Below are 18,091 nucleotides of genomic sequence, written 5' to 3' on the forward strand. Positions count from 1 at the left end.
ATAAATGTTTGTTACTATCTCCAGAGAGTTTAACGGAAGTTGATGACAGCCTAGAGTACTACGTTTTTTCTTAATTAAACGCGAACGAAATCGCATGCAAAAGCTAGTAAATTATAATAATGCTAATTGGGTATATAACAATTTTCATTGTTATTTGGCTTCACATTAGTTTGTAAAAACTGCAGCGGTGTCACGATGTCCTTGTGCATTTAGTCGCGTTCTTGTTAAGTCTGAATTAAGTTAATTTACTGCAAAAATGTCTTGAGAAATAAAATTAGCATACTCTTATCTTCGTTACGGATGGCGAAATGAGAAAAAAAACTCGTCTTATTGTTATTCTATTGAACGACGTGTTCTTGAGACAACTCAATTGACATTATTTTAACGTCTTATATTGTTAAAATATACTTACATACATACATATCACTAAACTACCAAGATCTTTTTTAGCATAATATGACCGAAGTTTCATGAAAATTGTATCAACTATGTTGAAATTACTCGTAAAGTTTTATATTTTTTGCTAAAATTAATATGGATAACTTCAATTAATACTAATGCCCTGCGTTGGAGGATTTGTATCATGCAGATTCTGTTTAATTTTATCATTAAACAATTTTATTGATATTAATAAGTACTGTTTTTAAATTAACAATGTAGAATTTTCTCTTCAGAGAGCAAGTGTAAACTCATTGCTTCAATAACATGCACATGTACAGGTACCCGTATGCAAGAAATCTCCATTGTTCTAGTATGGTTTGACTATTTACACAAAGACAGTGTGTACCTAGTAGAGTCCTCACTCGGAGGATAAGTCGTGTGAAGCTTGCAACTAAAAACACAGCCATGTATACGGTCTGACGCTTCGCTTAGGGTTGCCCGTCTAATATTTTTGAATCCCCAAAGATTGTAAAGTAAAAATTTTAAAGTTCCTTTTTCTTTCTGATTTTGTTATAAGTGAAATACATTTCAATGATAAATTGTAAACAAGCCGCTAAAATGATAAGAAATCGCACTGAAGTTACACCAAAAAATGAGGTAAAAGTTACTAAAGTGATGAAAATTATACAGTTACTGAGAATGGTTTAGATTTATCAGTATAGATTTTCTACGATTTTGAACATTCTTGTTTTGTTAATAGTGGAGAGCGTATGATTTATATATTTATTTTTTAAAGAAAATTTGGTAAAAACGCTTGTTATGGTAACCCTGTATTGCGCGCGCCGTCACGGGGCGCTACTAGGTATTCAGTATGTGGATGTGGTGTGGCTGTGGAGTATCGGCCCGGCGGCGGGCCGGAGCGCGCGTGCGGCACGGTGGCGGAGTGCGGTCGCGGGCGGGGCGGGGCGCGGCATGGCGCGGTAGCGGCGCGGATGTGCGCGCGCTCCGACGCCGTGGAGCTGGAGGTGCTCGGCGCGGAGGGCGGCGAGCGCGTGCCGCCGCGTCCGCTGCGTCGCTCGCTGCTCGGCCTGCTCGGCAAGCTGGTGCGCCGCGAACAACCCGCGCCACGCCGCAACCGGCACAACCATCGCTTCCGCACCTTCGTCTCCTGCGGTCCGTATTACCTCACTGCTCGTGGCACTTGCTACTCTACCGTGTTCGCTAAAATTATTTTGTATATTATACTGTACGCTGGTGTGGTTGGTGAGAAGGTATCGTGGTGCGTTTGGCACGGCAGCCAAGGTCGTAAGCATCGCTCCCTCACACACGGTCATTGGCCGGGGCGGCGGCGCTTCGCGTATTGCCGCGCGTGTTGAGTGGATATTGATTATAAATTCCGCTGATATTTCTCCGTGAAATTCTGATTTCAATTGTCTCGGTATGAATGAAACTATTCGTACAATATTCACATGAAACTATACAAAGTATGAGTCATTCAATAATTGGTACTGTATTGTCTCTATGACGTGATCTAACTCTAAATTCCTGTCACTACTTTGATAAAAATATAGAGTAATGTTTGCATGTGTATCTTCACGTTATTAAAACTTATGTAACACGTAGACTTGTAAACACAAGAAGCTTATTAGCGTTGCCTGAAGATAGTCCCATCTCATTAAAAGACGCTTCTTATAAAAAAAATTCGGCGCTCTCGTTGAGAATTGAGGACAGCGTTGTATGCCTATGGTTAATTAGAAATCGATATGAACCGCATCTTACTGCTTCTTTCATTTTTGTTATAATGGTAACTGTATGTTAAAGTGAGTTTAGCCAAACGCTATGATGCTAAATGTTTTCCTTGTTTTTGTTAATTTATGGCAGAAATTACTAATTAGACAACGTTTGTTATGGTCGTTTATATAACACCAATAATTGAGATAAAGTAAACCTTACAATTTAGATCCCTTTTTACAATAGGCTTGGTTCTTCAATGTGACTATATCTTATGTATGATATAGTTTCTTTGCGGTTTTGTAATTCTACACGGGTCAATGACAGTCACTAACCAAACTCGGTGACTCTCGAATACAACTCAATTCAATAATCATGTTCAGATAAAAGGTAATAGATGTCAATAGATGGATAAACGAATTTGGCTAATGTTTCCGCATTTCAAACGTTTTCGTTTTAATTATTGTTCTAATAATTTTACACGTCGTCGCTAAATTTAGCAGGCGATTATTATCATACCTCGACTCACTAACTCACGTAACTATTAGGGCTGGCAAATATTTGCGTTTTCGTGCTGTAGTTTTCCATGTCAGATTTCTAACATCCGTTCTGCTATTACCCTACATTAAATGTTATGAAATTAAAAATGCAAAGTATAAAACTATAGACATAATCTATGTAAGCTATATTTTGTTTGAGTTTTGCAAATATAAATATGACTCGTTAGTGCGCAGTTTCCTTAGTGCGCACGCATTTCTTAGTACCTCAGGAAAGGTCTACTCAGAAAGTTAATGCGAAACTAAATGAGGAAAAGTTTTTTTTAAAGTAAAATAAAATGTGCGTTGTGGCTTTAGTGTTTTAAGTCTAATTTCCCACGGTTTTTATCTATTTTAGTTACCAATCGTTCGATTAATAAATAGCCCTAGACAATTGACTATCGATTAGCTATATCGTTAGTAGAATCAACAAAATGTGTCAAAATATACAGGAATTAATACGTGACATGCACGTGATTTATCGAATGTTATTGTCAGTTTCATACATTTTTGTCTTTTCGATCAGCGATAGCAATAATCAAATGTTACTTTGTCTAAAGGGGCTGATCGATTAAGAATCCAATCCTGTTTGCTCCTAATTACTCATTTGACACTTGTTATATTTATTTCACAATTAACAAGTTCGGCAGTGAAATAATTTCATTTCTATTATTTATTTTAGGCAACCCTATTTCACGTAGTAATAAAAATCCCTTTGAAATATGATTTTGCTACAGTCGTGCATCGTTAATAATGAACATCCCGTCTGAGTTTCTATGACAGAAACATTTGTAAAAAACATATCGCTGTCTCTGTTTATTTCGAAGATAGAGAGAGGGACAGCAATGTGTGAAAAGTCACGGTAACGAGTGAATGTTTATGTTAATCATTTTTCTTTGATGTTATTTATCGTTCGTATGAACAATGTAGTAAATTTGATTTCAGTTAGTCTTGTTTCGTTGAATGTATTGAATTTTGCGAAAGTAGTTTTGTATTACTAAAAAAAAAGAGTATGAGAAAAACAAAATACATATGGTCGTTTTATTTTCATTATGAATTGTATCTACATTTAATAACGCTTGGGACTGTGTGCTGTGAGTTTAAACTACACAATAATGACATGTTTTTGGTAGTGGAAGCCTTACCCATTGTTATAAGCGCGAAAGTTTAGATGTAAGGATGTTAGATATTAGAGTTTGTAGCTTAAGATGCTGAACGGATTACGATGAAATTAGGTATAGAAGTAGAGGATAGTCTGAAAGAACATAGGCTAATTTATTTTTTTTAATTCCACGTGGACTAAATGAAGGCTAGTTACTAATAATTTAAATGACATACGTATCGTACATTATTGTTTTCGATTTTTGATAAATCACGCTGTATTGTGTAAAAATAACTGCATTCTTCTAGGTTTATCTATACTAATATAATAAAGGCTGAACACACACTACTTCGAGGCGTAAGATGTTAATGACGTTTGACATTTACAATTGAAAATTTCACAAATGTGAACAATAAAATACGGTTTTTATAATTTTATGCGGAGGAAACAGCACGGGAACAGTTTTATAATTCATTATAATTCATTTACATATCAGTGGGTTGTCTATTATATTGAGTGGTAATGGAGTTAACTTGTATATTAAAGCATCTATGAAAACAAGCCAGAGAAGATCGATCAACGTCTTGACGTCTTCGACGACCTATAAACCCACACCCATTATAATAGAAAATATAAGTATCTCTTGTATAAAATCATACATTTAACATACATCAATAGACGGGACATTGCAAACCAAAGTGTATCCTCAAAATATAATTCTCATGTAATCCACTTATTGTCACCTTTATAACGAACATAAATTTAATATTGTAAGACGGATACTTATCGAGATATCTATCACTGCAGGCCTAACTGTAATGATTTCTTTTTCCCCAACCTTTAATATGTTTAATTCTCTGTGTAAACTATGCCAACGTCATACGACTAATGACACGTGCATGCACAATAGTGTGTACTTAGTGTTAATGAGAACGTCTTAGCTATTTCAGCGTCTCAATGGTTACTTTGTACTATAATTATCCTTCAGTCGTTCTAATATACGGTTTTAAGTAAACAAACCTTCAAATATTTGCTTCCTTAGTGTAATGCAAAATACATTTAAAATGATAAAAGCACAGTATAGCTTCTACCGGATTATATAAGCTTTTTGCGTTTTTTTTAAGCATGCACGTTTATAGGCGGGCCTTCAAGCAAGACGTCTGTTTGATCCGTTTGTAATACAAATTAAAATATTATGAACATTTTATAACTTCCTTTAGCTCTAAACTCTAACTAATCTAAACATTTGGAAAGTTCGATTTACTTTGTTTTGTTTATATTACCCAAAAACAAGAGTTGCTAAACTGTATTGTATTTAACGGCATAATTAATTAAATGTACACAGAATAATTCTACTAACGAAATTGTAAGTAATCTTACATTGAATAAAAGATACGGTATTAGACGATTTTTTTTTATTTATCTAGACCCACATGTTACTATCAAAAATTAATTTAAAAATCTGTTTAAATATAAACTTAGAAATAGTAGTTTAAATAAAAACTAGTTACGGCGATTATTTATTACGTTAACGCGAATACTAAGCATTACATGAAAGTAATTAAAACGACGGTTATGGGATTTCATTTCATTATTTCACGTTTCCAGTTACAAATGCCATAACCCTTTTACGTCACTACGTTATTCGGAAACTGTATTTTAACGTGACGTCATTGAGTTTACCACGCTGCTTTAAGTTTGAATTACAGTAAACTTTATAATTTTACTTCTTACTAATATTATAAATGCGAATGTTTAGATGGATGGATGTTTGTTAGAGTTTGTAACCTAAAGTTCTGAACGGATTTCGTTAAAATTTGATATAGATGTAAAGGATAGTCTTGAAGAACACATAGGCTACTCGCTTTATTTATTTTTTAATTTCACGCGAATGGAGTAGCGGGCGAAAGCTAGTATGAATATATACGCAACATTTAGACAAAAGAACGCGCTTGTAGTAGAGTTGTGGAATATAGAGGCAACGCAACTAAGTGTTGTTGTTGATTTACTAGTTTATGATTTATTTTAAATAATGAGTGATCTGTCAGATATGTCTTGCAGCAAAATAGATAGCGGTCAACAAGAGTGGAGTTGAATTGGCATTGTGTTCCTTTAGGTAACTATGATTCACGCCGTAGAAAACTAGATATACTTGGGCACAGGGCCATCCTATACAAGTTGTACCTTTCAGTATTCAAATAAAAGAAAAAAATAAAATAGTTTATATCACTACTTTTTTATAATATAAGGTGGCAAACGAGCAAGCGGCCGCTGCCCATAGACATCGGATATCTGTGGGCGGCAGATAAAGAGGATATTTCCCTGGCCTATGCATCTCCTCCGCCGTCAAATCCACTATCCTTTCTCATAAGAAAAAGGGTGGGAAGGAAAAGGGACCAAATTTGGGCCACCGACACCACACTCATCAGACGAAACGCGGAGTTTCCCCCACTTCACGGTTGTCTCCTGTGTGGTCGTGGTATTTCATCCGTTCATGCGAAGATGTTAATATCTTGATTTAGTACGTTTTCATTTCATTAATTTTGTCATTGTATGTTAATAACGGCATTTATGTGCTTTGGATTTCATTAATTTTACATAAACATATTTTCGAATATGAGTAATCGTTATCATGTATCATTGGAGTATGAATCAGTGCTGTGTATCGTGTTACAAGGTATTCCTTGTATTTGTTGTTCATGTCCACTGATAACGAAACGAATATTACGATATAGTTCTCAGTACTTCATATACAGACATTAATTGTTACTTTAAGTTGTTTATTATTAATTTAAAACAGAAATATTTTATACATGAAATTTTCACATTCATATGAATTTTCAAATTCAATTAAAATTTTAATAAATAACTGCCCATCCTGAATTTGCCATCTGGTTTGAATATTATCAAAGTTTATTTATTTCGTCTTTAAAAATATTATTGAATTGGAGTAGAAAATTTTACATGTTACGGTAAAGTAGTTTGGATTCTCACGTGAGTTAAGCTCTCACTTGAATCTAATTTTGTATTCTTTCTGTAACACGATATGAGATAAAAATATCATTAATAATCAATAACCTGTACAATGTACAACTGAAATGATGAAACATCTTAGTTGAGATCCCTTTGAAGAATAGGGATTTCTGTAACTACGGTTTTTGATATCCTAATACTTGAGAATCTCCCTAAAAATAAAGACATAAAGTATTTAATAGTGTCATAAACTAGAATATATAACAATGTAAAGTATAGTCCAATGAGCGTCAAAATACTTGATAAAATACAGGTGCTGTCTAAAAGTGTGTTAAGGCGATTAATCTGTCGTTACCTTTGCCGACCTAGAGACTTAGACGGTCATAACAAGATCACACAGTTTGTGTCATTTTAAATTGGATCTGTAACACTTATTAGTCACATTGTAGCCGATTATCTTTGTGAAATCATAAAATGTTTCTTTTAAAATCGACACCATCGCAGATAATGCCATCATTTTAATTATTTCTGTAAGTTTCCACTAACTCTAACTCCATTTGTTCAAAGGAAATGAGAGATATGTCAATATTTTAAAGTACAGGTGTACAAGAATACACACGATTTCCTCACGTAATCACAGCTCTTAAAGTGTAGACTATTTGCTTTCGCATTAAAGTTAATTGCCAACACTTCGTTTTTTGGCTTTTCCCGCCTTTATTATACGCTTGTCTTTGTATTATCGTAACGTATTTGCATTATGCGTACTAGTAAAGCCAAGAAGCCATATAAGTGTTATTGTGTGTACTGTTTTATTTATCCGTGTGTATTGATGCTTGACCGCGAGCCATGCCGCATTCTAGTCGACGGATTAAGTCCTATACACACTGCAATCGCTATTAAAAAAAATACCATAAAAATATCATAAGTTTCTGTCATTACGGTTGTAATAATGCTCCAAATGTTAAATGCGTTTAGTTGTAAGTTGCTTTACCAAAACAATTTGATTAAGAAAGGTTTTTGAACTTGAAGTGAATTAAGATTGCAAGCGTCTGCTAGTTCATAAATTGATGAATCATCGTATACAAAAAGATGTGTATAAAATTTGTAAACTTAGTTCTAAATGCTCGTTAACTGTGAAAATACATTTTCCAGTCGAGTTGATTACTGAACAGTTGAGCAGCATTCCACCTACGTGTATAAATAGCGTGGCTCAATCAATCATTCTCTGTTCATGCCGCTTCGATATGATTGCGCTCAACCGTGTTTGTTCAGCGCTGACTAAGGTTCCATTCACACTCAATTGTTTATTCTTTTTACTCCATTACCTTTGTTATGTGTACGTGTTGGTTAAGGTAGCTTATTACTAAAGAAATCATTGTATTGTTACGTAAATAGACGGAAAAGCGTAGACTAGTCGAGGTGTTATTTCGATCGAGATTATCAAAAATAAATATTGAAACAGTCTGGCGTTGCTTCTTGATCGGTTCTATGATAAATGATACAACATTATAAAATCTAAATTAATTTGTAAAAACGTAATGTGTGAAATAAGGACGTCACTTCGTAAACAGAGTTAACAGATAAACTAATTGCGGGCAGAATGAGTCACGGGGAAATTTGTGTCATAACGTCAACATCCGCTGTTTAATTCGTTCAGTGCCACCGACTCGTCTGGCGAGTTGACTTTCATGCGAAAAAAATATCGTTTTGGTATGGAACCAGCTGTTGCCAGCATTCTGAACTAATTCCCCGTATAAAATTTTGGTTAATAGATTACTAGGCTTACTAAAGAACGGATATAAAAAAATTAATGCAAATTTATGATTGAATGGAAAGCCAAGATTCACATATATTTTCGGTTATGCAAGTATTTTAGGTCACTAGGTCATGGGTTTCTTGAACTTCTTAGCGTCTTCTAACTTACAAACCCTATCAATAACATTTACTTAGATGCTTACATCTAAGTAAATGTTCTCGATCGTCGATCACTCTATATCTGATGAGCCATATAAGCAATAATAATAGGTCACGCATAATGCCTGGTCAGTGATCGAGATAGAGTATTAAGCTATAGTAGAAGCCCCACAACGAAGGCGGTATTATCTCTTATCCCATACATTATGTCCTTCACACTAATCACTAGTTATGTATTATACTATGGTCTTCTCACGACCTTTTAATATTGATTTTATCGATTACTTTATCTGTTAGAACATCCGAAGCGGATATAACATATGCGAAAAGATTTTACTCAATTAATTTAGGTTCAGTACATATTAAGAACAAATTGATTATTTCGAAGCCTGTAGGATAGGAAATTTAAACTTAAGTAACGCCCAATAGTGCAAGGCCCCTATAGGACTCTACCGCAGTTAATCGTTGCTCTTTTTTTTAATGTTTAAATGTTTGTTTGTTACAGACAATGAACGAAGAATCAAAGCCAACAACAGAGAATACAATGCGCAGTTTCGCTATGCTGTAAGTTGAACATTGATTACTTTTAGACGAATTGGATCAACACACAATGTCTAGGTTAAAAAAATGTACGCTCCTTGCGTTAGCCAGACAGTCGCATAATCGTAAAAATTACGTCGTCGACAATCGATACAGGCGAATTATATTTTCTTATCTAATATATTCGTGTGTTCTATATTTCTATAAAAAGCTATCTATACTATGTCTGGTGTCTCTCACTGGCTATCTGGTATCCTAGTAGTTTATACTGCTTTCTTTCTTAATCTTCAATGATTCAATTTATCATACTAATATTATAAATGCGAAAGTTTAGATGGATGGATGTTTGTTAGAGTTTGTACTGCCTTAACGGCTGAAAGGATTTCGGTGAAATTTGGTACAAATGTAGAGGGTAGTCTGGAAGAACACATAGAATAACTTTTAATAATTCCGCTCAGACAGAGTCGCGGGTGAAAGCAAGTCTATCATAATTTGTTTTTTTTTAACAGAACAACTACATTAAGACGTCGAAGTACTCGATAATAACGTTCCTGCCGTTGAACTTGCTGGAGCAGTTCCAGCGGTTGGCGAACTTCTACTTTCTGTGCCTGCTGGTGCTGCAGCTGATTCCCGCTATCTCCTCACTGACACCCATCACAACCGCCATCCCGCTGATCGGCGTACTTGCCCTCACAGCAGTCAAGGACGCCTACGACGACTTCGTAAGTAGGAAGTATTTAGTTGCAAACGTCTCGCTTGACATTTCATTGGTGTAGTTTTAATGTGTACTGAATTTACATCAAGATTGTACCAGATTTTCGATAAATTGTAACAGTTCTGAGCCAGATATGTCAGGGTATAAATAAACGTTATCAGGTTTCTTTTACAGACAATCATTAAAGTATTAAAAAGAGACAAATCAGAGATGTTGTATTTCGTAAGGATATGAAGATGAGTTAGCTAGATATTCACATTCTTTTAAATATCTGCGGATTGCGATATAATTCTTTTTAAAACAATTTTTTATCTAGAATGCCGGGATTTCCAAAACATTTACAACAATTTAGATAATAAAGTTTACTTTACCGTAGGTTTCAACTGACGATTATCGTTTTTATCATTATCTTAAAAAAAGCAGACAACAATCGTTTTATTCTATGTATTTCGGGTGTGGAAAATCACGTTTAGGATATTAGCATTGTGTTTGTTTTCGTACGTACAATGTGCAGCAAACTGCAAGATCCGATACATGTGTCGGATGCTGTTGTTTCCATCTGTTTTATATCTTTTCTATATTTACAAATTATAAACAATATATAAACCCATATCCTTATTGTTCGGTTCTTGTGGACGAAACAATTACAATTTAACTTAGAAATTTGGTGTTAATCGCAGAACCAATAATGAAGTGTTTATTATGTACTTTCTTGTTTGATTTGTACTTGTATCTTATTATCTTTGGGTTTATTCCAAAGCGATCACTATATAATGTAACTTTGAATGATTATTGAATGTATTGCATAATTTTCCGATAGTTTATGTACATATGTTGGAATCAAGTGGCACATTTTAGCCGACCCACTCAGCCGTGGCAGCTCTTTGACGCCCATTGTACGCTAATTATTCCGTGACTGATGCCGTACTAGAATGGAAATGTACTAGGTGCTTGTTATAGTGCAAGCGGTGGATGCCAGGGTGCACGTCATTTCATGACTCGTTTATTTCAGTGCAATGCAGTGATATTTCATTATATCGTTTTTATTCATTACTCAGTGATAGTTTTCATTTTAAAATTCTTAAAATGCTCACCCACTTAAGTGGTACATTTAAATGTAGTGAAACGTTGTAGTTTTTATTTACTTTCTTCTTGATTAACTAGGAATGTATATTTTTTAAATTACTCGTGTGAATGAGGTTTCGAAATGCTTTGGTCATACAACCGATAACAACAGCAACATCGGCTAAAAAACCTAGAAAATTCTAGACCGCGTGTTTATACCTATTGTTACTGTTTGCCTTTTTTCCTCGGTTACATACACTATTGTGCGGAGCCAGGAAACTAACAACTTGCGAATACGTATTACGTAAAGAGAGAACTCTAAACTGGATACAATTTTTACTTATACAAGGAAAAAATCTAAAACAAAAACCCTCCGTGATATTTCTAGACTTTTTCGCGGTTTAAATCATCTTGATACTCAATGAACGGATCACGTACAACGAATTGACCTGCCCTCATGACGCAATTTGCTACGTGCCGTATACAACCGCGGTCAGCGACCATGTGTTTTAATGGAGTTTTTAGCGAATGACCTCATGTGGATTCAGTGACACCTACTCGTAAACGGTAATTGTTTCTTTGAAAAAATCATTACATGCCTAATTAGACGAGTTGATGTTGCAACTCGTAGTTAATCCATCAATTTCTCCCCGTGAATTGAATTGTTTAGTGTTAAGTCGTCTAACGATGGATTTTCACGTCTAGACTCTACAAAAGAATATTGCCGTCCCTTTCATTATCTCTGGAAATATTGAGATAGCTGTGGATCGACAGGTGTTATGCCAGTGGAAACGTACTGTAATGTTCAACATTTAATCATATCACATGTAATCTGTGCCAAGACGTAAACTAATGATAAAGATATTGATGTCATCGTATCACCGTAGTTGTTAACACAATGCCTTTAAATCCGCATTTTATACCAACATCTTTGATAAAAGTGAAATATAATCTTTAGTACATAAACGTTGTTTATTTAGCATCGTAAAGCCATGGTTATCGCGGATAATGTCTGTAATCTCATAACTACATAATGCCACACAGACCTGTATTATAACAGTGGGTTTCTATTGCATCTCTTCCACTTGGCCAAATACCGTTATCAATCAGAAGACAATTGTTTCACCATTAAATATCCATGGAGATAGTTCATATGATGTGTTTAAACTCCATTACTTAAAGCAAGAATTGTCTTAACTAGTAAGCTATTATCTTTATCTATCAACAAAAGGCTTCTAACGGGTATGTGGGTGATTGTTGATAGTACATCTGACCTTCACGGACATTGCAAATGAACTACGCCATCTCAGCTCGTGTTATACTCATTTCATCATTATGAAAAGTGTAAATATGTATGATTTGTTCTGTAATTCCAGTTAACGTGAACGTAGTGTGCTGTAACACAGTGCTAAATATCATAATTTATCAAGAGATAATTCTAACAAATACTTAAAAGTCCTTGTAACTCTTATTGAATTGTTTTCGTGTTTACAGCAACGTCATCAAAACGACTCTCAAGTGAACCACCGTAGAGCGAAGACGCTGCGCAATGGCAAGCTGGTGGAGGAGAAGTGGGCGTCTGTTCAAGTGGGTGACGTCATACGGCTGGAGAACGACCAGTTCGTCGCAGCGGACATTCTGCTGCTCAGCAGTTCTGAGCCCAACGGCCTCTGTTACATAGAGACTGCGGAGCTTGATGGGTAAGAACACTTTCGCATTATCATGAGCTTATAAGTTTTCACTGCTCATTTTGTATGGTACCGACAGATTGTGAATTCTTTAATTGTAATTTGCCTAGGGTAAATAGTTCACAATTTGACTTGTTATCGTAAATTTATTTATTTATTCTTTTGCACAAAAGTTACATAAACAGATAGTTAAAAGCTAAGACAAGAATTAAATCGTATTGCATCGTAACGCTTCATAGAATATTTAATTGTTTACAATTTAAAAGATATTTCGTGTTTTCACCAATTGGAAAAAATCTAAATTTCGGATAACCGCCTACACTTTTTATTATCCAAATATAACAAATCAGTAATACTTCGTATTCGAAATGGAAACGTCATCTATTCACAAGTCATTAAAAGTACATCTATCATTTTTATGCTGTGCTTTATGGTTAAGTAATGTATACATATAGGATCATGTAAGCCACACGCACATGTACAATCAAAACGTCTTGCTAAACGCAAGACAGCTATTTTATTCTATTTAGGTACTATAGGCAATAGTAAATATGGCTAGTTTTTTAGTAAGTGCACTTCACGAATTGTTTACGTCTTCGATATATTAAATTATATGTTCGTTGTACAGGGAGACGAATTTAAAGTGTCGCCAGTGCCTTTTGGAGACGGCAGCGATGGGTCAGGATGACGGACAGCTGGGTGCGTTTGACGGCGAGATAGTGTGCGAAACGCCTAACAATCTACTTAATAAGTTTGAAGGTATGCTTTTTATAGTTCTTAAATGAGTAAGGTTTGCGTAATTTTACGTGACTCAGAGCACAACACTTGTGTGTGAATTTGTGGATTTAAGTTTAGAAGAGCATCCGCTTTTAAACGACTCTGTATAATTCAGAGTTATTAAATGGTTATTAAGGAAGTCGCTAAGTGTAATGAGATCGTCATCGTAAAACTATGCAAGTGAAGGTACTAAATGTGTGATCGATAGAATTTTGAAAATAAATCTACAGTGATAGGTCAAGTGAAGACAATCAATGGATATAAATATAACATGAAGTAATAAAAACATTACAGAACACGTGATAGGAAGGAAATCGTTTTCAAATCAAATCAACGCTCGGTACGCTTGTGTTGCAGACTTCACTTCGAAGTGAAAATCAAAATAAATTTACTACGGATGTGTTTGTGATTTAGAATCGATTTCCTGTCTACACTTTTCTTCGAATTATTTTGAAAATATTCTTGATTTAGCAGTTTTCACAATTATTACAGCAATGGAATATTATCCTTCTAAGTTCGAAACTGATATGTTCTGATTGAACAATCGCGCTGTCTTGTGTCGTAACATTGAGCGATCACATTGTTATTGATTGGTGCTAAGATTGTCTTGTCACTAGTTCCTGTTCCACTCGTCGCTTAGCTACTTTGATTTATCAATGTTCAATCCTGACAACTTAATATTCTTTTTTTATACTATAATATAAGGTGGATAACGAGCGAGCGGTTACCTGTATTTGCTTAAAAATCAAAGCTACCGCTGCCCATAGACATTTGCAATTGACGGAGGAAGAGACGCACATAAAGAGAATATTTCTCCTATCGATGCGTCTCCTCCACCATCATATCTACTTTCCCTACTCGTATTTTCTTTATAGGATTAGAGTAGTAAGGTAAAGGGATTAAAATCTGTGTTAAACGGGGTTCAACTATTAACCACACAACAATTCTATTTAACGATGATTTTAGTCAATAAACTGTACCATGAGAGTCAATTTTCATGTGCCAGGTACTCTAAGCTGGCGTGACCAACACTTCTCGTTGGACAACGATAAGATCCTCCTACGTGGGTGTGTACTCCGCAACACTACGTGGTGCTACGGCGTCGTCGTGTTCGCAGGCAAGGACACCAAGCTCATGCAGAACTCCGGCAAGACCAAGTTTAAACGCACCAGTATCGACAGGCTACTTAATTTTCTTATTATAGGGGTAAGTGTCACTTAACACTCTTGATACATGTCACATTGTAAAAAAAAAACGTACTAAAATGACTAACGGGAACTTCCATAAATAATAAAATTAAAAACAAACCAGCGGAAGGTAAGGGCCGGGAGAGGCTTCGCTTAGACAAAGTAAGTGAAAATACTTACATAGACAACACATACAAGAACATTATCTTTATTTTTCATTCAGAGAATGAATGTGATAGCAATAGATTTGAAAAATGATAAACAAGTTTTACCGCTTGCATGAAAAAATAAAACAAGCGCTATCCAGATCAAGTTTGCGGAGGCCTAATTTAATTTGCGTCCTGTGATGCGGCAACGCAGCGAGGGCTCGCCCGGCCGTTATCTACAGCTGGTTTGTTTTTCATATTATTACTTACCGAAAGTCCCGCGAGACACTTTAATGCGTTAAGTTATTTTACATTTAAATAACATAGAATAGGAATAGACATATGTAGTAAACAAAATTATTTCCCCGGCACTTTCTCTAAAAGGTATGTTAGTTGTCAAGTTTAGTGCCACCTCATGTGTTGTATTGGCATGTAATTAAACAATTTACAAAATAATAATCTTTTACTTTAAAATAGACTTAACAAAGTTACAAAAAAGTACAAATCATAGTATAATAGTATATAAATGTGATAGTTTAGATGCATGGATGGATGTTTGTTAGAGTTTGTAGCCAAAACGGCTGAACGGATTTCGATGAAATTTGGTATAGTCTGGAAGAACACATAGGTTACTCACTTTATTTTTTGTATTTCATAGGGGTCGCGGGCAAAAGCTAGTATTTAAATATTTTTCACTACTCATATTGGTAATTAAATAAAATACAGTTAATGATATTGATATGTGGTTTTAAGGATCTATTAATATATAGTGTTAGTGATGATTATGTTTTTTTTAAGTGAAGTGTTAAATATGCCTTCTCTATATATTTATATGTCTAAGGTCTAAGCATATCTCAGTGTTTGTGTATGTGTAAATGTTGACAATGAGAATAGACGTAAAGGTGTTGTCAACAGATAGTGTTCTTCTTGCTGTCGATGTGCGTGTTCTGCACGGTGGCGTGCGGCGTGTGGGAGTGGCTGGTGGGGCGGCACTTCCAGCTGTACCTGCCGTGGGACACGCTGGTGCCCGCCGAGCCCGCCTCGGGCGCCGTCGTCATCGCCTTCCTCGTCTTCTTCTCCTACGCCATCGTCATGAACACCGTCGTGCCCATCTCACTATACGTCTCGGTCGAGGTCAGTATCCGCTCGGACTTTTTCTTTCTTAATTTAACCTTAATGTCTTCAGTCAGTCTTCTTTTCCACACTCAATAGGCTATTTTAAAAAAAAAAAATATTTTTCCCTTCATCTTTGTTCAATTTACTACCAGTTTTAATTTAGGGTATTTAAAAAAAACATTCATTTAAGGGTTTATAAAAGTTTGGTTTTGTTTTTTTTACTTTCACGCAGATGGAAGCTAGTGATATTTATTGCCCAAATAATAACATTTTACAAGAATTACAAATAAGATTTGTAGTTTAATTTACATTACCGCGTTACAAAGACTAGCTATCACAATTTAAACAAGCTGGTAATCTAAAACCATTACTATTTCTATGAAGTTTTAAGGTTATAGGCATTCTGCATGTTAAATAATGACGAATTTATATTATATCTCCACTAGGTTACAAATATTTTGTAAAATCTATTACAAATAAATGCTTCCAAAGTTTCAGTGATTTGCAGTAATAAAAAAATCATGTCATATCGTGATAGAGATATGTTTGCAAGTAAATGTAATTGACTTCGCCTGTCACAACGTTTATAAATGGTGTTATGAAATAACTCACTGTTCGACCTTTTACCGCTCAATCGTGTAGTCTCTATTATTGATTTTATAACGAAGCTATTTGCAGATTATAAAATTGTACACCAGTTATCTTGAAGGATTAATTTGTTTTACAGGTCATAAGATTCGCACAGAGTTTTCTTATAAATTGGGATGAGAAAATGTATTACGAAAAGACTGGGACAGCCGCTAAAGCGAGAACAACTACACTTAATGAAGAGTTAGGTAAATGTCTCTAAATTATTATTATTGAAAATAAAAATAAGCTGAATTTTAAATATGAATTACAAATGTTATAAAGATGAAAGATTTGTACTTTTGGATTTTTATTTACTATATTTTTATTACTATATTTATATATACTTTTGGATTAGAAAGGTAATTTGTCTGTGAATAACATGCTATTTTGTATTATTTCTTTAATATCACGTGGACGTAGTCGCAAGCAACAACTAGTATTAACTAATAGGTGATCAGATTTAGTTTTGTGTATATTAAATAACAATTGCAGGTCAAATCCAGTACATATTTTCCGACAAGACAGGCACGTTGACACAGAACATAATGACCTTCAACAAGTGCTCTATCGCGGGCGTGTGTTACGGCGACGTGGTAGATGAAACCACAGGAGAGACGATAGAACTCACAGAGGTAAGCGAAATCAGATATCTTTAGACTTTACGTACTCAGAGTAGTTAATCGGTCACTAAGTGGCCACTTAACAACTCTGCGGTATCTTAACCGTGCACAATTTGGTCCATTATCACTGCATAGTATCCGCATGTAGGCTGTTTCACTTGAGACTACAAATATTTTTATTGATCCACGGAAAGTGAAGACGATTTGTGCATGAACACCAAGTTTGTATGAAATTTTTTAACCGTTTGGTTTTTTGTTTTTTTTTTTCGTTTTCATTTGTCCTCGCTTTTGGGGTTTGTCAGGTTTTTTGTACGCCTGATGTGACATTAATTTTGTATGTTTGTTTTTTTCATTTTTTGTTCCATTTATTTTGTGCATGGGTAATATACTTTTATTATTCATGCACTAAGTGAACGAGAAAGTAAATATCGATTTGATATTGCCTGTCCTTTTTCTACCACCATTTTGTATATTAAAGCATTTTAAAATTTGTCAATCTATGAAATGATAGATGCATTAGTCAGTTTTACCTTGTTTGCATGTAAATAATGCAACAGTACCGAAGTAGTTTGCCATACATATAGGATTTTTAACATTTTTTTATTTTTTTGACGTATAAGCACACAGCACAACGTGTCACTACACATATACATTTAAAGAATCATTTTTATTTGATCGATGTATTTATAAAGTGTTACACAAATCCTTATAGTGACAAGAATGTCCCTTTTATAGGTCGTTCTTTATAGTGCAATAATGATAAAATTGATCAAAGGTAGTATTTATGAACTATAACATTGTAACACCCCGTAAATTAAGTATTAGGTTAGGTAGAGTAATTGACAGTTAATGTATTCAAAATATTAGTAACTAGAAGACCTTTGTAAATATTAATACACATTTTCGAGCAAATTATTAGGACAAATATTAATAACACTTATATAAATAATTCGATATCTATTACATATAA

General features: G+C 34.7%; 1 protein-coding gene across 1 annotated transcript in view; it reads left to right on the plus strand.

Annotated features, from left to right (window-relative positions):
- Nucleotides 1–1,313: 1,313 nt before the first annotated feature.
- Nucleotides 1,314–18,091, plus strand: part of LOC106104718 (phospholipid-transporting ATPase ID) — a gene marked incomplete at its 3' end in the record, with an annotated part of 26,750 nt that continues 9,972 nt past the window's right edge. Inside the window, exons 1-9 of the mRNA XM_013284847.1 lie at nucleotides 1,314–1,554; nucleotides 9,143–9,201; nucleotides 9,687–9,899; nucleotides 12,452–12,657; nucleotides 13,274–13,404; nucleotides 14,429–14,628; nucleotides 15,671–15,889; nucleotides 16,599–16,707; nucleotides 16,994–17,133. Of these exons, the coding sequence (XP_013140301.1) occupies nucleotides 1,374–1,554; nucleotides 9,143–9,201; nucleotides 9,687–9,899; nucleotides 12,452–12,657; nucleotides 13,274–13,404; nucleotides 14,429–14,628; nucleotides 15,671–15,889; nucleotides 16,599–16,707; nucleotides 16,994–17,133 (1,458 nt within the window). The remainder of the gene's footprint in view (nucleotides 1,555–9,142; nucleotides 9,202–9,686; nucleotides 9,900–12,451; nucleotides 12,658–13,273; nucleotides 13,405–14,428; nucleotides 14,629–15,670; nucleotides 15,890–16,598; nucleotides 16,708–16,993; nucleotides 17,134–18,091) is intronic.

The sequence above is a fragment of the Papilio polytes genome, unplaced genomic scaffold (assembly GCF_000836215.1).
Source record: "Papilio polytes unplaced genomic scaffold, Ppol_1.0 DF823399.1, whole genome shotgun sequence".
NCBI lineage: Eukaryota > Metazoa > Arthropoda > Insecta > Lepidoptera > Papilionidae > Papilio > Papilio polytes.